General features: G+C 54.7%; 1 protein-coding gene across 6 annotated transcripts in view; it reads right to left on the reverse strand.

Annotated features, from left to right (window-relative positions):
• Positions 1-23683, reverse strand: part of LOC116947066 (reticulon-1-A-like) — a 78339-nt gene continuing 54656 nt past the window's right edge. For 5 of the 6 annotated variants that reach the window (XM_032962465.2, XM_076070493.1, XM_076070492.1 and 2 more), the window contains 6 exons: positions 12637-12844; positions 10601-10739; positions 9224-9293; positions 8691-8737; positions 5254-5312; positions 1-2964 (listed from right to left, as the gene is read on the reverse strand). In XM_032962465.2, the coding sequence (XP_032818356.2) occupies positions 2922-2964; positions 5254-5312; positions 8691-8737; positions 9224-9293; positions 10601-10739; positions 12637-12844 (566 nt within the window). In that variant the 3' untranslated portion in view covers positions 1-2921. Of the gene's footprint in view, positions 2965-5253; positions 5313-8690; positions 8738-9223; positions 9294-10600; positions 10740-12636; positions 12845-20541; positions 20618-23683 lie in introns of those variants that run through there. The other variant, XM_032962469.2, reaches the window with a different exon arrangement.

The following is a 23683-nucleotide window of genomic DNA, read 5'->3' on the forward strand; positions in this document are numbered from 1 at the left end:
TTTCATTAGCTTTCCTTTTTTTATTTTTCGAGACAAACGAAATCCACGTTCCATTGTCAGCACAACACGGGGAAGAGGAACAATTCCACGTCATCATTAACGTCGTCGTCGTCGTCGTCATCATCGATCGTCGACATCACAACTATAATCATCATCGCACGCATTAAAACAGCGAGAGAAAGAAAGAAATAGCTAGAAAATAATATAATACCGTCAAATCAGCTAGCATCTTTACAACCGGACATAACAAACCGCAGCACGATAAGAACATCAGCAGAACCAAACAAAATAAAAATGTTATGTTTTAAACGACGAGATTAAACATTCCAGGGTATACACGAACGCGTCAAGAAGGTTGTGGCCACGTGGACTCAAAATCATTACGTTATGGCCATGATGAAAGTCATTCAATTTCTACTGAAATATACGGGGCAGCTGGGGGGGTCGTGTACTAAACACGGATAGAGGGAAGAAACATGAAAATCCGCTGGGAGGTTTTTGTTTGATTTTTTTTTGCTTGTCATGATAAGTTTTGAGGTTTTCAGAGAGAGGTGTTGGGAAGGGGGGGGAGGGGTTACAGGGGGTGGGTATGGGGGGAGAGGGGGGGTGGTATAGTGGTGGGGGAAACCGATTGGTAACGGTGCCGTCCGTTGCGCTAGGCTGGGTTGTGACGTCACAGCGCGTTCTAGTCGCGCGCACGTGGCAACTGACAAAAACCTGCGCATACACGCGGCCTCGTGCATGCTCGCGTCGATCAAAGATCAACCCCGGTGGCTACTCCCACAAACCTCCCCTTTGTGGACACCTCGCGCACGTGAGAAACTGCGGCGGGCCATTGCATGCCTGTAACCCCCCCTGATCAGTGCGCTACCTTACTACAGAACAATTCAGACATTGTTGTTGTTCACCCCGTGCCCCTTATAAATCTCAACGTTCGTCCTACAAAGTCCCATCATAAGGGAGAAAGCACAAATCGACAGAAACATGTTTGCCCCGCATTGAAACGGCTGTACGCCGTATGGACCTGAAAGCTCAATTTGCCTCAAGAATACGGGGTTAAACCGTATGGGTTGACAAGTATTCTATTGATTTGTAACTATTAATATTATTACTACATTGAATTTAAACCGTAATCCTCTGGCCCATGTAACTATCCATTGCCTTTACAGAATTCGACGAATCGGCTCACGATTCTATTTTTATTTATTGATTTTAAGGTGTGTGTGTGCAGAATCGATAGTGGCGGTGGCCATGCAGTTTCCACGAGCCAGTCACGCGGGTCATCAAACACGTCACTGAGCCCATTGTGTCGTCACAGGGGGTGGCAAGAAAATAAAACCATTGATGTGCTGTACTCGACTCGAACCTTAATGCGCCCGCCCCCACTTTCACAAACCTGCACCGGCACATCAGGCATGGGAGAGGCCCTTCATCCAGCAGTGGATTGCGCACAGACAAACGTCGTACAAACGTCGCTAAATTACTCCCGATTACGTTCTCTCGTGGAGCACTGCAGGTCACCGTTAACACCGCAAATCGATTACGGTCGTCGTTCTCCTACGCACGCACACACACACGCACGACTCGACGAGTGAGCTGGGCATTAATAACCGAACGATTCCATTGACGATTCAATCTCAATCGCTTGGGGGATCGTTGTTGCATCATCCTCCCACCACCACCTCCCACCCCCTTGCCGGTTCATCTCACAACGCAGCGAGCATCTCCCAACGGTAGAGAGTAGCAATTTGCATGCACGTGCGAGGATGTGTGTGTGCTTGCTCCAAAAGTCTGTCAAGGCTATACGGGGGACCTTTGTCCTTGTGTATGCATGCATGCGTGTGTGTGCTCGCTAACAGTACTTGCCCCAACAGTCTGTTAAGGCTTCACGAGGGATCTTTGTCCTCGTATGGGGAGCAGTGGCGCAAGTGGTTAACGTGTGCCACGCACACCATGGCACCCGCATGCCAACCACAAGTTGGACTTTGTTTTAACCCAGGTGACAACTCAGGTGTGTGCAGGATTAGAGTCTCATCATTTTCACGAATCGGCGAGGCCACACAGCAAACGCCACCACTGCCACCACGTGCATTTCACAAACGGTGTCGGCCCGTCTGCACAAACCCAAGGGTCTGACCATACGTGGGTCCATCGCGGACCCTTTGTCGATTACGTCACGTGGCAGGGGGTCAAGGTGCTGCCCTGCAAGCGCGTGCCCGTGCCACTGCTGGATAAAGGGGGAGCTCTGGCAAAGCATGGTATTGTGGCATGCTCTTCCACGCTGGCCGAGCATATCGGAAGAGAGTGGTGGGGGGAGAAGGGAGGGGGGGTGTTGGGGAGCTACCCACACTTTACCCCACCACACGAGGCGGCCTGTCGTTGCACCAACACTGTGGTGTTTACCCGTTCACAGTGGTGGATGGGGCCCAGAGGGTGGGAAGGGATTCCTCGAAACCCGCCTAAATCGTTTCAACGGCCGCGCCGGGTAGATGGAGTCGAACAGGCACGACTCCTGGGATTGCGAGTCCAGCCACGTGATAGCCGTCACAGCGACAACAGCAAGAACAGCATCGGATTGTATTTTGCGTCATGGTGGGGGGAGGGGGGGAGAATAAGTAGAGAACGATGAATGAGCCGATTGGATGAATGAACGAATGAAAAATACAGGCGTGAACCGCACGAGTGAACCAACCGCGTGTGTGCCGTGTGAACGTGTGTGTGTGTGTGCTCGCGCGGGCGGGCGTTCGGAGGAAGAGCGTAGTAGACGTGGGTTTGTCCGAGGCGGAGAGGCAAATTGGGGGAGAGTTGGTGGGTGGGGGTTGAGAGATTTTGAGAAGGATAGGTGGGGGGGGGGCGATGAAGAGAAGGGTTAAAGGGTGTTAAGATGGGGACGTGGGAAGGTGAAGTATGCTTCGACTTGACTACTCTTCCTTGCGTTTGGATCCAGGGATTTTGGCTTGAACCCTGTATTCGCACACGCGCGCAAACAGACACACGTAGCAACATTCCACGGCAAATCGTGTAGACCGTTGGAGCAAGTGCGGATTACGAGTTAGCTCCCCCAGTGGTGATGGCTAGCTAGCTAGCTCCCCCCAGTGGTGATGGTAAGCTAGCTAGCTCCCCCCAGCAGCGATGGCTAGCTAGCTAGCTCCCCCCCAGTGGTGATGGTTAGTTAGCTAGCTCCCCCCCAGTGGTGATGGCTAGCTAGCTAGCTCCCCCAGTGGTGATGGCTAGCTAGCTAGCTCCCCCCAGTAGTGATGGCTAGCTAGCTAGCTCCCCCAGTAGTGATGGTTAGCTAGCTAGCTCCCCCCAGTGGTGATGGCTAGCTAGCTAGCTAGCTCCCCCAGTAGTGATGGTTAGTTAGCTAGCTCCCCCCAGCAGTAGTGATGGCTAGCTAGCTCCCCCTGGCAGTAGTGATGGCTAGCTAGCTAGCTCCCCCAGTGGTGATGGCTAGCTAGCTAGCTCCCCCCAGTGGTGATGGTTAGCTAGCTAGCTCCCCCAGTAGTGATGGCTAGCTAGCTAGCTCCCCCCAGTGGTGATGGCTAGCTAGCTCCCCCCAGTGGTGATGGCTAGCTAGCTAGCTAGCTCCCCCCAGTGGTGATGGCTAGCTAGCTAGCTCCCCCCAGTAGATGGCTAGCTAGCTAGCTCCCCCCAGTGGTGATGGCTAGCTAGTTATCTAGCTCTCCCCAGTGGTGATGGCTAGCTAGCTAGCTAGCTCCCCCCAGTGGTGATGGTTAGCTAGCTAGCTAGCTCCCCCCAGTAGTGATGGCTAGCTAGCTAGCTCCCCCCAGTGGTGATGGCTAGCTAGCTAGCTCCCCCAGTAGTGATGGTTAGCTAGCTAGCTCCCCCAGTAGTGATGGTTAGCTAGCTAGCTCCCCCAGTAGTGATGGTTAGCTAGCTAGCTCCCCCCAGTAGTGATGGTTAGCTAGCTAGCTCCCGCCAGTGGTGATGGCTAGCTAGCTAGCTCCCTCCAGCAGTGATGGTAAGCTAGCTAGCTCCCCCAGTAGTGATGGCTAGCTAGCTAGCTCCCCCCAGCAGTGATGGCTAGCTAACTAGCTCCCCCCAGTGGTGATGGCTAGCTAGCTCCCCCAGTGGTGATGGTTAGCTAGCTAGCTCCCTCAGTAGTGATGGCTAGCTAGCTAGCTCCCCCAGTAGTGATGGCTAGCTAGCTAGCTCCCCCCAGCAGTAGTGATGGTTAGCTAGCTAGCTCCCCCAGTAGTGATGGCTAGCTAGCTCCCCCCAGCAGTAGTGATGGTTAGCTAGCTAGCTCCCCCAGTAGTGATGGCTAGCTAGCTCCCCCAGTAGTGATGGCTAGCTAGCTAGCTCCCCCCAGCAGTAGTGATGGCTAGCTAGCTAGCTCCCCCAGTAGTGATGGCTAGCTAGCTAGCTCCCCCAGTGGTGATGGTTAGCTAGCTAGCTCCCCCAGTAGTGATGGTTAGCTAGCTAGCTCCCCCAGTAGTGATGGCTAGCTAGCTCCCCCCAGTAGTGATGGCTAGCTAGCTAGCTCCCCCAGTGGTGATGGCTAGCTAGCTCCCCCAGTAGTGATGGCTAGCTAGCTAGCTCCCCCAGTAGTCATGGCTAGCTCTCCCCAGCAGTAGTGATGGCTAGCTAGCTAGCTTCCCCAGTGGTGATGGTTAGCTAGCTAGCGCCCCCAGTGGTGATGGTTAGCTATCTAGCTCCCCCAGTGGTGATGGTTAGCTAGCTAGCTCCCCCAGTGATGATGGTTAGCTAGCTAGCTCCCCCAGTAGTGATGGCTAGCTAGCTAGCTCCCCCAGTGGTGATGGCTAGCTAGCTAGCTCTCCCAGTGATGGTTAGCTATCTAGCTCCCCCCAGTGGTGTTGGCTAGCTATCTAGCTCCCCCCAGTGGTGATGGCTAGCTAGCTAGCTCCCCCCAGTGGTGATGGCTAGCTAGCTAGCTCCCCCCAGTAGTGATGGCTAGCTAGCTAGCTCCCCCAGTAGTGATGGTTAGCCAGCTAGCTCCCCCCAGTAGTGATAAGGGAAAAACCGGAGGGCCCATTGAAAAATCCATGCAACCACGGGAAGAACACGCGAACTCCAAATATACAGCAGGCGTCAGGGTCTGGATAAAACCCATGACCTCCTGTATACCAGGCGAGATAGTTAACATCGCATAGCCACCGTGGCGCCCTTTGCAGTACGCTGCCGACTGTTACTTCAGCGTGGCAGCACCGTTTAGAGACAAGCGTACGCGGACAGACGGGAGTGACTTATAAAAAACGCAGGCTCACTTACTTGGCCACGAAGCCGTTGATGTGACCACGGATCAGCTCAACGTACTGGTCAATCTGCGCCTGTGTTGGGAGACACGCACCCCCCCCCCCCCCCCCCCATAGCATGAACAGACTGTTGGGGCAAGTGCTGCGAGCAAGCAGCGGCCCGTGAAGGCCGGCAAGGCCCAAACCACGACAGGGTTGCGTGACCGGCGCAAGGTGATCACCGAAGGCCGAGTCGACCTAGGGGTGGCCCGGGGACCAGTCGGGAAGTCACTCGCCACCGTGTTTTAGCCATGGTCGGGAATCGAACTCCGGTTTGCCGGGTTCGTGACGCAGCTTCGACAACCACGACAGCGGGCTCTAACCCTTGACGCCTTTGGTGTTTTTGCTTTCAGAAAAAGTTGGGCTTTGACACCGTCGGATTATTTCTTTCAGTTGAAGCCACGCTGCTGACACAACGCGCTCCCGGAGAGCGGTGGCGGTGGCTACGCCGGTCGCGGTCGCCGCAGGGAAGTTTCCTGGATCACCACACGGATGGGCTACGGAACTCCTTTCGCCGCGAGCGTCAAACAAAAGTGCCAGACAAAAAGAGAGAGACGGCGGCGGTGACCGCGTCGCGCGCTTTCGGGTGCGCTTCTGCGGCCGTCTGGAACGCGCTCTTCCTTCCGATGTTAAGGAAAGCCACTGGAGCTGTGTGCGCTTTTTAAATAATCATCATCATCATCATCTAGATTGAGAACTCATTTCTTTAAAACTGCTTTTTTGTGTTTCGTTTGTTGCCCTTCGTCCCCACACCTCCAATTAAGCACGGCTGGCTACGTACGGTGCGAAAGAAGTTCAACATGCACACAAACACCTGGCTCACTGGGGGAGCTAGCTAGCTAACACACAGCAAGTGGACCAATTGCCATCTGTTTAATCCGTCTATACGGGGGGGGGGGGGGGGGGGTTTAAGTGATTCCCCCTCGCGCAAGGCGTGGATTTTCTCCGGGTGCTCCAGTTTCCTCCTCCCCGCGTGTATCATCAACACGACGAATCGTCGTCAATTGTCTGAAAAGTCTTGGAAAAATAAAAGTGTCAGCGGGAATCTTCCTGATGGACAGTCCGACACGGCTCAGCGTGGCTCACCTTGATAAATAACTCAATTATTGTTGCTGTTATTGGAAGGCCGTGTGTAAAAACAAAAAGTCTACTTATGATACGCGGTGGGACAGATGTACAAAGAAGGAGGTGGCGTATTATAATTTGCTTATTTACTGGAAGTGAGGGCCAGTGAACGCAGGGGGCAGGGCCTCTGAGTGAGGTTCGAGCTGCCAACGTGTGTGTGTGTACGTGTGTGTGTACGTGTGTGTGTGTACACGTGTGTGTGTGTACACGTGTGTGTGTGTACGTGTGTGTGTACGTGTGTGTGTACGTGTGTGTGTGTACACGTGTGTGTGTGTACACGTGTGTGTGTGTGAACATGTGGGAACGTGCCGTTGTTTTTCCCTCCCAACGGGCGGGGTTTGCGCTGCCAAGCACAAGCATTTGGCGCGACGACAAACTCAAAACCAAAAGAATCCGCACACACACTCACGCACGCAGCAACACGAACGCACACACACCCACACACAAGCGCACGCACACACACACACACCCACGCACACAGCAACACGAACGCGCACACACCCACACAAGCGCACACGCACACAGCAACACGAACGCACACACGCACACACACACGTGCACAGCAGCCATCATTCGCTGTCGAGTCATGGTGACGTCACGACGCCGCTTGTGCCAGGCTAGGTGCGCTGTGAGGCCACGTGAAGTATGGAAAGCCCTCGCTGGCAAGACGTGATGGGACAGATCCCGGTGTTAATGATTAACGGAGATGACTGGAAGATGCCGCCACCACCACCACCTGTGCTCCCCCCACTGTCAACTCGCTGCAGTTTTAGCCGCCCTGCACTCCGCTCGGTATTGGGGCGCCTGCCTCCAACTCTGCCCAGTCAGCGTCCTTCGCGAGCGTCCTTCAGAGGTCAGGTCCTGACACCGCTGGTACCAGTCATCAGCGAGTCCACTCAGCTCCGCATTCCTCCTGAACTTGCATCAGGCCGTCTCTCTCGCCCATGCCGTGCGCGTGTTCAGCCCCCCTCAATCCAGTTTGATAGAAGGAGCCACGGTGGTGAGATGTTCACTGCCTCGCCTGGTGTGCAGGAGGTCGTGGGTTCGATCTCAACCTTGACGCCTGCTGCTGTATATTTGGAGTTTGCGTGTCTCTCTCTCTCTCATCATCATCACGGTGGCTAGGAGATGCTGACTACCTCGCCTGGTGTGCAGGAGGTCGTGGGTTCGATCTCAACCTTGACGCCTGCTGCTGTATATTTGGAGTTTGCGTGTCTCTCTTTCTCATCATCATCACGGTGGCTAGGAGATGTTGACTACCTCGCCTGGTGTGCAGGAGGTCGTGGGTTCGATCTCAACCTTGACACCTGCTGCTGTATATTTGGAGTTTGCGGCGTGTCTCTCTCTCTCTGTGGTCGCGTGGATTTTTCTCCGGGTCCTCCGATTTTTCCCTCCCACATTTAGCGTCAAAATCAGCGTGCGTTTGGAGTATTTGCCTGATGCTATACATTTCCACGTGATGTTAAGCCACTTCCGTTAAACCTATCGTTTGTGATATAGCCAAGTCGCTTCTGAAAACAAAAGCTACGTAGCTCAGTTGGCACCTTCCCTGGTAGAATAAAAAAATATAATTAACCGTTTAGTTTCACAGTTTAATAAGACAGAATCTGCTCGGGCTTGCCGGCGGCTGGGCATGCGGTCTCCACGGCACAGAACGACGCAGCGCCTCTCCCGTTCGTGGAGGAGATGACCGCCGGGACTGGCGTCCGGGATCTTTTAAGGGATCTGCGGAGCCTCTCACGGGATAAACCCGGCACGAATGTTTCAAAGCCTGCGCGTGGGCCTCCCGGCCAGCGGCTCCGCGTTACGCAAGCGCGGTCGAGAAGGACGGAGGGGTGCCCGCGACCGTGGCCGAGGAGGCTTGGGAGGCGGGGGCCAGGGGCCGCGATTCCACGCGGCGCCACGCAGGCCGGTGAAGCAGGAATCGCCGCCGGAGCCGTGCCGCCAAACCGGAGCTGGCCACGAGCAACACTGCCCTCGGAATTGGAACCATTCCACCCTTTTGCGTAACCGCACCATTCAGCAAGGGGAGTTGCGCGGGTGGAGGATTATCGATGGGGTATTTGGAGTAAGTCAGCATTGGGTTAGCCGGGTGGCGAGTACGCAAACGCACGTGGCAGACGAGTGGTGGTGGTGGGCAGCGCCACGCCCGGCCACCTTTGTCTCTCCAGTGCTGAAGTTTACACCCAGCCCCCCACTCACCCAGCCCTTCCCCCCCACTCACCCCGCCCCCCACTCACCCAGCACTCCCCCCCCTTCCCGCACTCCACCCCCCCACCCCCGACTCACCTGGTGCTTCTCATAAACAACGGGGATGGTGAAGAGCCCCACCACAACTGTAAACAACAACACAAATTAACACACATCAATAACAGATCAACAGCCACAACACTCATCAATGAGTAAGTGATTTGTGCGTGTGTGATGGTGTGTGATGCAAGTGGGGAGCGGTAGTGTAGCGGTTAGCGCTACGCTGCGCTACGAACCCGGCGACACGGGTTCGATTCCCGCTCACAGCCAACACCGGTGACGATTATCTGAACCGGTCCCGGGACTCCCCTGGGTCGACTCAGCCTCAAATGAGTACCTGGTGCGGTGTGTGAACATCGCCACTGGGGAGACAAAGGCGGTCGGGCGTGGTGCTGGCCACCCACCCCCTCGTGTACCGTTCCGGCCTTCATAGGTGCTCGCTAACAGCACTTGCTCGTACAGTTTGTTAAGGCTACACGGGGGATCTTTGTATGATGTGCTGCCGGGCCACCGTGTGTGACGCCGTGTGTGACGCCGGGCGACGGTGGGAGCGATGCGACGATGTTGCTCACCAATGATGACGATGGTGAGGCCGTTGAAGATGGCACCCACGTAGGTCAACAGCCAGACGAACACGGCAAACTGCGGATGGCATAGGGGGCAGCACAGGCGAACAATCAGTTGGACAGCAGGCAGGTGAGAGATGAGAGAGCCGCACAGGCATATAGAGTGACCGTTGTACAGGGAAACTGACAGACAGACAAGAGAGCGAGAGACCAAGGGATCCGTCAGACTGACAGACGATTAAATAGTTCGATAGTTCCATTTATTTTGGTGTAGCCCTGTGAGCCATTCGGCTCTTGAATCGGGCGCAACCACAACAAACAAAAAACAAAAATACGAACAAGAAAACATCTTAAAGTGACTATGTGACTGTGCAAACAGAAAATCCAGAAAAAACACATCAAAAATATTCCTGAAATAGCACCGTACACCAACGCTGTGTGCAAAAATCCCAGTGGGATGCAAGTCAAATAACAACAACAACCACAACCACAAGACAACTAAGATTAAGGCCATCAGTCTAACTCCGTACTACAATAAACAAAAACATGGCCAAAACAAAAAAAACGTTTTCGAAATCACCAAAATAAAGCCATAAATGCAATGTAACAGTGATCATAGGGACTGTGAGCGAATTTTTAACATAGCGGGACGGACGGGCAGACAGTGATCTACCGACGGATTCGTACGGAGCAACAGGCGAACGAACGTTCAGATAGCCAGTCGGTTCGAACAAAAGGCACGCAAACAGTCGGACAATGCGTCAGGCGGACACAGCCCCGACGGATGACAGCCAGACAATAATCGGGCAGATAGACAGACGGACTGACAGACATAACGGCGTGACAGATAGACAACAGTCGCGCAGATAGACAGATGGATGGACAGACATAACGGCGTAACAGACAAAACAAAAGCAGAACGGTGAGACACTTTTTATTTTACCAGGTAAGGGCCACTGAGCTCTATAGCTCTTTTACAGAAACGACCTGGCCACAATTGATAGCTCAACAAAGTGGCTCATCACGTGGCAATGTAAAGCAGCCAAATACTTTAAATGCGTGTTTATTCTAAATGCGGGGAGAAAAAAACCAGAGGACCCGGAGGAAAAACCCACGGGGATGAGAGACACCACGAACTCCAAATAAACAGCAGGCGTCAGGGTCGGGATAGAAGCCACGACCTCCTGTATACCAGGCGAGGGAATTAACATCTCATAGCTACGATGATGATGATGAGAGAGAGAGACACGCAAACTCCAGATATACAGCAGGCGTCAGGGTCAGGATCGAACCCACGACCTCCTGCATACCACGCGAGGGAGTTAACATCTCGCCAACGAACGGACGGACAGATTTTGACGAGTCGTGGGTCGAGGTCGCGACCTTGATGGAGTCGAGGAGGTCATGAACCAGGAAGAGGCGCTGCAGCTCGCGCAGCGTGCGGTTCACCCGCGCCAGCGACGCATCCGAGTACTTGCGCGCCACCTCGGGGCTCACTGCCAGGTCCTTGTCCAGGTACTCCCTAGGTAGGCAAGGGGGCGGAAGGGGGGAGGGGAGGAGCGTGGAGGTGAGGGTCACTGGGGGGGTGGTCGTCGTCGCGTTGCTGCCCATCACGACAGCGCTGCGGTGGGGGTGGTGCGTGGGGGTGGTGCGTGGGGGTGGTGCGTGGGGGTGGTGCGTGGGGGTGGTGCGTGGGGGTGGCGCGTGGGGGTGGCGCGTGGGGGTGGCGCGTGGGGGTGGCGCGTGGGGGTGGCGCGTGGGGGTGGCGCGTGGGGGTGGCGCGTGGGGGTGGCGCGTGGGGGTGGTGCGTGGGGGTGGTGTAGTGATCAGCGCGCTGTGCGATGAAAGCGGCGACCCGAGTTCGATTCCCACTGATGGCCAACACCGGTGACGATTATTTGAACCGGTCCTGGGTTTTCCCAAGGTCGTCTCGGACTCAAATGAGTACCTGGTGCGGTGTGTAAAAACATCGCCAATGGGGAGACAAAGGCGGCGGGCGTGGTGCTGACCACCCACCCCCTCGCGTGCCGTTCTGGGCTTCATAGGTGCTCGCTAACAGCACTTGCCCCAACAGTTTGTTAAGGCTACACGGGGGATCTACGTCTTTGTGTGGTGGTGTGTGTGTGTGGTGGACCCCCCTAATGGAACATCTTCGCCGGTTAGAAACATTTAGGCTGGACTGCCTACGATCCATCCTGGGTTTAACCAGACTGGATTGTGTGAGGAGCTCACAAATCCTTGAAAGATCTGGGCAAGGTCCCATCGGTGAGCTCCTCTGGCGGGCAAGGCTGCGATGGCTGGGTCATGTAGCCCGCATGCCCAGCCACCGCATGCCGAAACAGCTTTTGTTCGGCCGGATCGAGGGGGCTAAGCGGGCGCGGCACGGGCTAGAGAAGAGATGGAGTGATGTGGTACAGGAGGACGTGGAGCTGAGTGGACTTGCCGATGACTGGTACCAGCGGTGTCAAGATCGGCCTCTGTGGAGGAGGCTCGTGAAGGATGCTACTGGGCAGTTGGAGGTAGTCGCCCTCCAACAACAACGGAGGGCGGAGGAGCGACGCTCACAACAACGAGTGGAGCGCCGGGTGGCTAAAGCACAGCAGGTTGGCACAGTAGGGGGCACAGGTGGTGCATCAGCCAGTCATCTCAGTCAGTCGACCCGTGGCACCTGGGTCTGCCCCGTGACCTCCTGCCAGCGGGCTGAAAGTTCAACACTCCACGTGGCCTCAAGGTGCACATGTCCTGGCACAAGCGTCGTGGTGACGTCACCGCCACTTAGTGGCGAATGGCGGTTGTTGTTGTTATTGTTGTTGTGTGTGGTGGTGTGGTGGTGTGTGTGTGTGTGGTGTGTCGTGGTGGTGGTGTGTCGTGGTGGTGGTGTGTGAGTGTGTGGTGGTGTGTGAGTGTGTGGTGGTGGTGGTGTGTGTGTGGTGGTGTGTGAGTGTGTGGGTGTGGTGGTGTGTGTGTGTGCTGGTGTGTGTGTGTGCTGGTGTGTGTGTGTGCTGGTGTGTGTGTGTGCTGGTGTGTGTGTGTGCTGGTGTGTGTGTGTGGTGGTGGCGTGTGTGTGTGTGGTGGCGTGTGTGTGTGGTGTGTGTGTGTGCTGGTGTGTGTGTGTGCTGGTGTGTGTGTGTGCTGGTGTGTGTGTGTGGTGGTGGCGTGTGTGTGTGTGGTGTGTGTGTGTGGTGGTGTGTGTGTGTGCTGGTGTGTGTGTGAGTGTGTTGTGGTGTGTGAGTGTGTTGTGGTGTGTGAGTGTGTTGTGGTGTGTGAGTGTGTGGTGGTGTGTGAGTGTGTGGTGGTGTGTGAGTGTGTGGTGGTGTGTCTGTGTGTGGTGGTGTGTGTGTGGTGGGGTGTCATGGTGGCGGTCATCGTGGTGGTGCGGTGTTAGCAGCGGTGGTGGTGGTGGGGGGGGGGGCACCCACTGGAAGGGATGGGGGGCGTCGGACTTCTGCACGGCCTTGAGCAGGCAGCGGTAGACGCGCAGCGTGAGGGTGAGCGAGAGCACGGCGAGCGAGCCGTAGGCCAGCACGCTCACGATGCTCCACGTGGTGAGCGCCAGCAGGAACCCGAGCAGCGTCGCGGACACGGCGCCCGAGCGCAGCGGCTCCCGCCACAGCAGCAGCTCCACCACTGCGCCACCACCACCCGAGGTGTTAACCATCGTCGTCGTGGTGGGCATCATTTTGGTCAACGTAGTCAACGTCATCAACAACAACAGCACCGTCATCATCATCGTCGTCATCATCATTGTCGTCATCAACATCGTCGTCGTCATCAACAACGTCGTCGTCATCATCGTCGGTAGCAGCAGAGGCAACGGCGTCACCATCATCGTTATCGTCGTCATCATTGATGATGATGATGATGGAGCCGTCGTCAGCATTGTCACCAGCAGCAGCAGAGGCAGCATCATCGCCATAAAATCAAAGCATCGTCATCTTCATCCCCGTCATCGTTACTATCGCAGCATCATCTTCATTATCACAGCATCATCATCATCATTATCACAGTATCTTCATCATTATCACAGCATCAATCATTAGCACAGCATCTTCATCATTATCACAGCATCATCATCAGCACAGCATCTTCATCATTATCACAGCATCATCATCATTATCACAGTATCTTCATCATTATCACAGCATCAATCATTAGCACAGCATCATCATCATTAGCACAGCATCATCTTCATCAACATCACAGCATCTTCATCATCGTCATTATCACAGCATCATCATCATCACAGCATCATCATTATCACAGCATCATCTTCATCAACATCATGTCGTCATTATCACAGCATCTTCACCATTATCACAGCATCTTCGACATTATCATCACAGATTCTTCATTAAGATCATCATCGTCATGCTTGCCCAATGAGTCACTGAGAGGGCCACGGCGAGCACGTGTGCAGGGGCAGGGTGCCAGGAGCTCAATGACACCACGTGCTCTCTCACATACAAAGATAAAGATCCCCCGTATAGCCTTAATAGACTGTTGGGGCAAGAGCTGTTAGCGAGCACCTACGAAGGCCAGAAAGGTACACGAGGTGGGTGGCCAACACCACGCCCGACCGCCTTTGTCTCCCTGGTGTCGATGTTTGCACACCGTACCAGTTACTCATTTTCAATCTCGGCGAGGTCCAGGACCTGTTCGACAATCGTCACTGGTATTGGCCGTGAACGGGAACCGAACTCACATCAGTTGGGTTCGTAGCGCTAACCGCTACACCACCGCTCCCCGCACAAAGAAAAAGATACACAGACACACACGTAGACAAAATGGCAAACAGATATACACAAAGACACACAGCTACACAAACACAGACAAACACATACAGACACATACAAAGATTCCCCGTATAACCATTAACAGGCTCTCGGGGCAAGTGCTGTTAGCGAGCACCTATGAAGGCCGGAACGGCACACGATGGGGGTTGAGTGGCCAGCACCACGCCCGACCGCCTTTGTCTCCCCCAGTGGCGATGTTTACACACCGCACCAGGGACTCATTTGAGGCCGAGTCGACCTAGGGGAGGCCCAGGACCGGTTCAGATAATTGTCACTGGTGTTGGCCGTGAGCGGGAATTGAACCCGTGTCGCCGGGTTCATAGCGCAGCACGCTAACCGCTACACACACACACGCACGTGTACACACGCACACACACACACGCACGTGCACACACAAAACCCTCACTAAGGCCATGTGACCGCACTCGCTTTGGTTGCCGTCAGCACAGCGCAGACGTTCAAACAACCAGAGAGCTCCATCCTGCACTCGGCAGTGGCCACCCGGCGGTCGTTTAGCGACACCATCGCAATGCTCGGCACGAGCTTTACTCCCGGAGAATGATGTTTCAGCGTCAATGACATCGCAGCGCCGTCACGCCATCCGTCGACCCACGATCGCCGTCAAGGCTCGGGGCTTTTTTTTGTATTTCAGGAGGGTCAAAATGCGCTTCCCTCCCCACGCTTGTCTCTGCGCACCCTCGACGTGTCGTTCGGTGCTCTGTGCCAATGGTCGCCCGTGCCACTGGTCCGTGCGGTTGTTCGCAAGAGGTAAGGGGGGCCCGTCCATAAATGACGTCACGAGATTTTGGAGGATTTTTGACTCCCCCCCCCCTCCCCTTCGTCACAAAAAGTCAGACACACCCCCCTCAAGTGACGTCACAAAGCTCTGCCGCCCCCCCCCCAAAAAAAATGCCTTAAATCGCTTTAAACTATTGTCATTGTAGTGCGTGTTTAATGTGACGCTGCACTCTGATGTTGTAGAAAATATTTATTAAAAAGGTATTTAATTAAGTAGAACGTGTTGTCTATATTTTTTTAAAGTTGCGAATTTTGATGTGACGTCACATTTCTCAAACCTCCCCCCCCCCTTCGTCACACATCGTCACAAATGTCTGACCCCCCCCCCAGGTGCGTGACGTCATTTATGGACGGCCCCTAACACGGAGTTCGAGACACTGCAGAACCCAGCAAAGACAAAGAACTCCCGCCCACCCTGATAGCCTTAGCTGACCGTTGGGGCAAGTTCTGTTAGCGAGTGGCACCTATACACACGTACAAAGACAAAGATCACCCGTGTAGCCTGCAACAGACCGTTGGGGCAAGTGCTGTTAGCGAGTGGCACCTATGAAGGCCGACACTTCATTCAGCTATCATTTGTGGCCAGGTCGTTTCTGAAATACAGTAGAGCTATACAGTGACTCCTCTACTTAGGAACGAGTTAGATTCCAGAGGGCTGTTCATAAGTCGATTTGTTCGTAAGTCCAACTTACTCCTGTCGATTCCAAACATGTTGTACGGCCATGTACACTACACACGGGTAATGGCTTTTAAAGTTGTATAATCTCCTGTAGATGTAGATGCCACTGGTTCTTCACGTTCTGCAGATGTAGATGCCACTGGTTCTTCACGTTCTGCAGATGTAGATGCCACTGGTTCTTCATCTTCTACAGATGTAGATGCCACTGGTTCTTCACGTTCTGCAGGTAGATGCCACTGGTTCTTCGCGTTCTGCAGATGTAGAAGCTAATTCCCTTTGGTGCTCGTGTTCCAACTCTACCCTCTTGAATAAACTTACCGAGAGATGTCTGCACAGTAGCCCTCTTCTTCTACTCTTCATAAATCAACTTGTAACAGGCAATAGCATCGTGAACAGCTGCTGACACCTTAGGAAACCTTTCGCTGTTTGGGTCCTGACTCTCGGTCCGAACAGACAACTGTACACACGGACCAGGTTCGCCCGCATCTCTGAAAGTTCGTAAGTCGAATGTTCGTAAGTGAAGAAGTCCCTGTAAAGCTCAGTGGGGGCCTTACCCGGTAAAATAAAAAAATAAAAACAGTTTCGTTTATTTGTATCCGCTCCATCTCTGCGCTTCTCGATTCCACACCGGCCAGCAGGCAGCACCAGGGAAACACGCTGCCGGCGGCAAATGTGGGAGCTGCGAGTTCCGTTTCTGCCGCGTGTTCGCGGAGAGAGAGAGAGAGCGCACGTGTCCCACTCCTCACTCCGCTCTCCCAAACTTAGCCGCGGCAGCTGGCAACGGTGTATCGCGTTACCCACGCGCCCTGCCACCTGCACAGCAACCACGCTGCTGACACGACAGTGACACCATCACCACCACCACCACCACAGTACAAACCCAAACCACACCGACCGCACGAATACCGCCCCACCGAACCACATGGACCCTACACTCATGCAGCCACCCGACCACACTAAAACCACAGCGATACCACCACCACCACCACACAAACCAGTCCACCAAATGACAAAGAGCCACCGTGTAAGCCTGAACAGACTGTCGGGACAAGTGCTGTTAGCGAGTAGCACCTACGAAAGCCGGAACGGCACACGAGTGGGGTTGGGTGGCCAGAACCACACCCGGCCACCTTTGTCTCCCCAGTGGCGATGGTTTTACACATCCCGCCAGGTACTCAATTGTGGCCGAGTCGACCCAGGGGAGGCCCGCGACCTGTTCAGATAATCGTCACTGGGTGTTGTGCCGTGAGCGGGAATCGAACTCGAGTCGCCGGGTTCGTAGCGCAGCGTAGCGCTAACCGCTACACCGCCGCTCCCCCCACAATGCCACCCACGTAACCACTAGAACCACACAACGACCCTAAAATAACCACACCAATACCACCATACAAACCCAACCACCCCCAACACCACCCCCACCACCACCACGGTACAAATTACGGCACCACGTGTTCAATTAACATCACCACATGAGCGATGCCAACCACCCAGGAGGATCCAGGGGGTCCCGGGAGAAACCCATGCAGACCAGTGGGGGGGGGAGGGGGGGTTGAAGATTTAAACTCCACCGTGAAAAAGAGTCCCAGGACTTGGGAATCGAACCCAGCACCTCCCCCCCACCCCTTCTTGCCGAAGCACGAGCTGTTGTGTGTATGTATGTTGAACTTCTTTCGCACAGTACGTGGCCAACCGCGCTAATCGGAGGTACGGGGGCGGGCGGAAGAACAAACACGAAAAAGCAGTTCTAAAGAAATTTGCTTTCAATCCAGACGATGATTTAAAAGTGCCATAGCTACCAGAGGCTTCCTAATTATCAGGAGGAAGCGCATTCGGGGACGGCCTCCATAGCTCCCCACCGATGTTGGCCACAGCTTCCTCGTGTGCCGTGCCAGCCTCGCCAATAGCACTTGACCGCAACAGCCTGGACGGCTATTTGTGGGCAAGGGGGATCTTTTGCCTTTGCTTGTACAGTAGCGTTAAAATTGTCAACTTACATTACGCACAGTCACGGCGTCTCCTTTCCCTCCCCTCTTTTTCAGGAATATTTTTGCTGTTTTTTTTTTCCATGGATTTTCTGTTTGCACAGTCACACCAAGTCACTTTAAGATGTTTTTCTTGCCGAATGGCTCACAGGACTATACCAAAATAAACTGAACTGAAACTGAACTCTTCCCCGTCAAGCAACGAAGCGGCTTGCCGCAAAAAAAAAACAGCCGCGGCAACACCTCGCCAAGGAGCGTCAAACCATCGTCAAACCATCGTCAAACCATCGTCACGCAAAACTCCGGTTACCCTGGCGGCGGCGGCAGCGGCGGCGGCGGCTTTTGGCTCGCCGTCGAACAAAGGCGGTCGCCGCATCGCACGGGGAACGCTTCCAGGTGCGCTCGCGCAGCCGTCTGGAACGCCCTTCCCTTCGGATGTTAGGAGGCCACTAGGAGCTGCGCACTTTTGGAATAGTCGCCAAGATTGACAAACTCGTTTCTCTTTTGCACCGCTCGTTGCTTGTTGTGTTTAAATTATTGTCCCCCCCCCCCTCTACCCCACACCTCCGACTCGCACGGATAGCTGGTTAGCTGCATACGGTGCAAAAGAAGTTCAACGTGCACAGAGAGGGACAGGATGGCTCAGAGACCTGGAGGAAGCAGCAGTAGCTTACGCAGTGAGCCGGTGGCAATTCCCCCCCCCCCCCCCCCCACCAAGCTCTGCGTTCCTCTACATATGAAAGTGTTACTGGCCAATGACTGAGTGCTCAAGTGTGGGAGGAGACCGGAGCACACAGAGAAAACCCAAGCACGCGAGCGAGGGTTGTGAGGGGGGGGCAACACTCGATCCCGCACAGATGGAACGGGTTGGGAGCCCACATTTTCTTGCTGTGCTGCCTTCCCGTGGGCAGAAGACCGCGGCACGGCACGGCGCTTCCTCCGACTCGACACCCAGCGGCGAAGGGACGAGAGTTGCACAGCCCATTTCTGTGGCGATTCACCCATTTCTGTGGTGATTCACCAACTCCACCTCCACAGTGTCCGGATTACAGGCAGCCACGTGCAGCGTAGCCATCGTCGCCACCGCCACCCGAGCGTCTGTGCCCGTGTGTGTGTGTGTCTGTCTGTCGTGTTTGTGACCGCCCTCCTTCCTGCCTCCTTGAGTTTAGAATTTAAATCTGTTTGGCACAAGCAATGGCTGACCTGAGCAGTGGCTCATCACACCGGCGGGGAGAGGGGGGGCCAGAAGCGAAAACGTGAAAGCCGCGAGTCGCTTTCTGAGTCGCTACACAGGCCCAGAGAGACCTCTCCCCCCCCCCCACCGTCACCCTGGACAGACCGCTGAGGCCTGCGCCGACTGTTAGCGAGCGCCTATGGAGGATGGCGTGGAGCAAAATGCATCGGGGGAGCGGTGGCGGTGGTGGCGGCGGCGACGGCGGTGCGGACAGCGGCTACCAAACCCGGCCACCCGAGTTCGATTCCCGCTCACGGCCGACACCGGTGACTTTTATCTGAACCGGTCGAGGGGCCTCCCCGAGGTCGACTCAGCCTCAAATGAGTGCCTGGTGTGTAAACATCGCCGCTCGGGAGACAAAGGCGGCCCAGGCACGGTGCTTGGCCACCCACCCCCTCGTTCTGCCGTGCCGGCCTTCATCGTTGTTACTCGCCAACAGCACCTGACCCAACCGTCTGCCGAGGCTATAACGGGGGATGTTTGTCTTTTTGGTGTGGCCAGAGCTCATTGTAGGCTGAGTCGACCTAGAGGAGGCACAGGCTAGGTCATGATATATTAGGAATTGAACCCGGGTCTCTGTTAAGAGATGCAAACTTTAAACGGGTTAAGGTAAGGAGGCTGATACAGACGCTGACATACACAGTGACACACAATGATACGCATTGACACCAATTGACACACTTAATGACACACCCTGCCACACAGTGACACACCAAGACACAAACACAATGACAAATAGAATGGCACACACAAAATACAAAGACCCCCCCCCCCGGGTATAGCGGTAAAAGACTGTTGGGGCAAGTGCTGTTAGCGACCACCTATGAAGGCCGACACACACGGACACACACACGGACACACACACATACAATGACACGCACACAATTATATAAACTCTGATTGACACAAACACACACACACGCTCTGAAAAGACGCACACACACTCGCATAGAGAATGACGCACATTCTGAAAGCACAAACACACTGACACATTCACAATGTCACAAACAATGAAACGCAACAGCCACATACACCATCGAAACATTGACAGGCAAATACAGACCCCCCCCCCCCCATGTAGCCTGCAGCAGCTGTTAGGACAAAGTGCGTTTGGTTAAGCACTTAGGTTCTTTGACAAAGCTTTAACAGACTGCTGGGGCAAGTGCTGTTAGTGGGTAGCACCGATGAAGGCCGGAACGGCACACGATGGGGGTTGGGTGGCCAGCACCACGCCCGACCGCCTTTGTCTCCCCAGTGGCGATATTTACACAGCACCACGCCAGGTCGTCGTTCGAGGCCGAGTCGACCTAGGGGAGGCCCAGTACCGGTTCAGATAATAATCGTCACCGGTGTTGGTGGCCGTGAGCGGGAATCGAACTCGGGTCGTAGCCCGGTTCGTAGCGGCAGCGCGCTCACCGCTACGCTGCCGCTCCCCAACTGTGACACACACACACAGGGTCACAATCAGACACACACACAGGGTCACAATCAGACACACACACACACACAGGGTCACATTCAGATACACACACACACAGGGTCACATTCAGATACACACACACACAGGGTCACATTCAGATACACACACACACAGGGTCACATTCAGATACACACACACACAGGGTCACATTCAGATACACACACACACAGGGTCACAATCAGACACACACACACACAGGGTCACAATCAGACACGCACACACAGGGTCACAATCAGACACACACACACAGGGTCACAATCAGACACACACACACTGACACACAGTGACAGACAATGTCAGTGACACACAAACTGACACGCTAAGAGCCACATCGGCACACGAGACGCCACTCTCTAACCTGACTTCGCCATCTTCATGTGGACCCAGTTCACGCTGCGAACTCTCCCCTCTCTGCTCGCTCGCCTCTCTCTCGCTCTCCCCCCCCACTCTCCCCCCCCCCACTCTCCCCCTCCACTCTCCTTCCACTCTCCCCCCACACTCTCCCCCCACACAGCTCACCCGGCCACCTGACAGTGTGCTTTTTTTTACTTCAGCGGTGTGGGTCGGGTTGGTGGGTGGCATGTGGTGAGGGTGGGTGGCATGTGGTGAGGGTGGGTGGGTCTGTGGTGAGGGTGGGTGGCATGTGGTGAGGGTGGGTGGGTCTGTGGTGAGGGTGGGTGGCATGTGGTGTGGGTGGGTGGCATGTGGTGTGGGTGGATGGCATGTGGTGTGGGTGGGTCTGTGGTGTGGGTGGGTGGATCTGTGGTTAGGGTGGGTGGGTCTGTGGTGAAGGTGGGTGGCATGTGGTGAGGGTGGGTGGGTCTGTGGTGAGGGTGGGTGGCATGTGGTGTGGGTGGGTGGCATGTGGTGTGGGTGGGTGGCATGTGGTGTGGGTGGGTCTGTGGTGTGGGTGGGTGGATCTGTGGTTAGGGTGGGTGGGTCTGTGGTGAGGGTGGGTGGGTCTGTGGTGAGGGTGGGTGAATGTGGGTGGCTGGTGGTGAAAGTGGATGGTGGTGGTGGTGAGTATGGTGCGTGATTGATGGGTAAGGGTGAGTGGTGAGTGATGATGTGCACGTAACAGTCGGTGTGACGGCTGGTTCTGGTCTGTGATGGCTAGTGATGGTGGTTGGTGTGACTGACCGCTGGCGCGTGTGACTGACGGATGGTGTGACTGACAGCTGATGTGGGTGGCGGCTGGTGTGTGTGTGTGACTGACGGCTGGTGTGTGTGTGTGACTGACGACTGGTGTGTGTGTGTGTGTGACTGACGGCTGGTGTGTGTGTGACTGACGACTTGTGTGTGTGTGTGTGACTGACGACTGGTGTGTGTGTGACTGACGACTGGTGTGTGTGTGTGACGGCTGGTGTGTGTGACTGACGTCTGGTGTGTGTGTGACTGACGACTGGTGTGTGTGTGACTGACGACTTGTGTGTGTGTGTGACGGCTGGTGTGTGTGTGTGTGACGGCTAGTTTGTGTGTGTGTGACTGACGACTGGTGTGTGTGTGACTGACGGCTGGTGTGTGTGTGTGACTGACGACTGGTGTGTGTGTGTGACTGACGTCTGGTGTGTGTGTGTGTGACTGACGACTTGTGTGTGTGTGTGTGTGACTGACGACTGGTGTGTGTGGGTGACTGACGACTGGTGTGTGTGTGTGACGGCTGGTGTGTGTGACGGCTGGTGTGTGTGTGTGACTGACGGCTGGTGTGTGTGACTGACGACTGGTGTGTGTGTGTGACTGACGACTGGTGTGTGTGTGTGTTACGGCTGGTGATGGTACTGCTGTAGAGGGGGGAGGGCAGGAGAGAGAGAGAGTGAGAGAGTGATGCGAACATTCACGTTTCTATATTGGACGAACCACTCCCGAGCCCCACTCACTCCCCGGCCCCCCAGCGCCCCCGCCCCCCACAAACCCCCTGATTGCGCAATAGCTTTGGGCTTAAATCGGCTGCATCGTGATTAGTCACCTCTCAGTTTAAGTCGAAAGGCGATCACGTAAGCCCCAGGTCTTCGCTGAACATGAATCATATCATGCATCAGTGGGCGATTGGGAATGGCTGAGAGTGTGGCATTGATGACGATGATGGTAATTATAATTATGATGGTGGTGGTAATTATGATTAAGATGAAGATGACATCATCGGTTACATGACTCGCATAGCATACTGTACTGCACTTTCAAGTGTTGATCTACAATCATCATCACCACCGTCATCACCATCACCACCACTACCCTAAAAGACAAAGGTCTCCTCTATACCCTTCATAGACTGTTGGGGCAAGTGCTGTTAGCGAGCACCTATTAAGGCCACTACCCACCACCACTATCACCGCCACCACCATCATCATCATTACCACCACTGCCATCAGCCTTTCTGAACGGTACGCCTATCACATAGGAGTCATTACACGTCGTTCATGGAGATGATGATGGTAATGATGATGGTGGTGGTGGTGGTGATAATAGTGATGGTGGTGAGTGGTGATAATGACAATGATGGCAGTGGTAGTGATGATAGTGTTCGTGATGGCGGTGGTGTTTGGTGAAGATATGGGGAGCGGTGGTGTAGCAGTTAGCGCTACGCTGCGCTACAAACCCGGCCACCCGAGTTCGATTCCCGCTCACGGCCAACAACAGTGACGATTATCTGAACCGATCCTGGGCCTCCACTAGGTCGACTCGGCCTCAAATGAGTACCTGGTGCGGTGTGTAAACATCGCCACTGGGGAGACAAAGGCGGCCGGGCGTGGTGTTGGCCACCCACCCCCTCCTGTGCCTTGCCAGCCTTTATAGGTACTCGCTCACAGCACTTTACCCTACAGTCTGTTAAGGCTATATGGGGGATATTTGTCTTTGTGTGGTGAAGATAATGATGGTGGTGGTGGTGTTCGTAGTGATGCTGATGATGGTGGTGGTGGTGGTTGTGATGCTGATGATGATGGTGGTGGTGATGCTGATGATGGTGGTGGTGATGCTGATGATGGTGGTGTTGATGCTGATGGTGGTGGTGATGCTGATGATGGTGATGCTGCTGCTCCACATTAAACCGAATTGTTATTCCGTGGCGAGGCGAAATATTGCAAGGCGGCGTTCAGCCTGCTTACATATTGTCATCGGCCGAGCGTCGGTGACACGCACAAAGGAATATCCATTAAATATGAACACGCCATTCCCCCCCCCCTCCCACAGGTAGTAAATCAATCAATGCTCACGATGACAATGACGGCGATGGCTGAAGATAGTGCGGGAATTCCTGATTCCCTAAGCCATGTCACCGTCACACGAGCGCACACACGTTTGTGTGTTTAAAAAAAAAATGAATATCCATCACTCGTCGTGAACCCGAGGTCATGAGCTTTTTTTTGGTGGTGGTGTGAACAAAGATACAAAGACAAAGATCCCCCGTATAGCCTTAACAGACTGTAGGGGCAAGTACTGTTAGCGAGCACCTATGAAGGCCGGAACGGTACACGAGGGGGTGGGTGGCCAGGACCACGCCC

Source organism: Petromyzon marinus, chromosome 29 (assembly GCF_048934315.1).
Source record: "Petromyzon marinus isolate PM22_M1 ecotype Great Lakes invasive population chromosome 29, UKy_Petmar_22M1.pri1.0, whole genome shotgun sequence".
Lineage (NCBI taxonomy): Eukaryota > Metazoa > Chordata > Hyperoartia > Petromyzontiformes > Petromyzontidae > Petromyzon > Petromyzon marinus.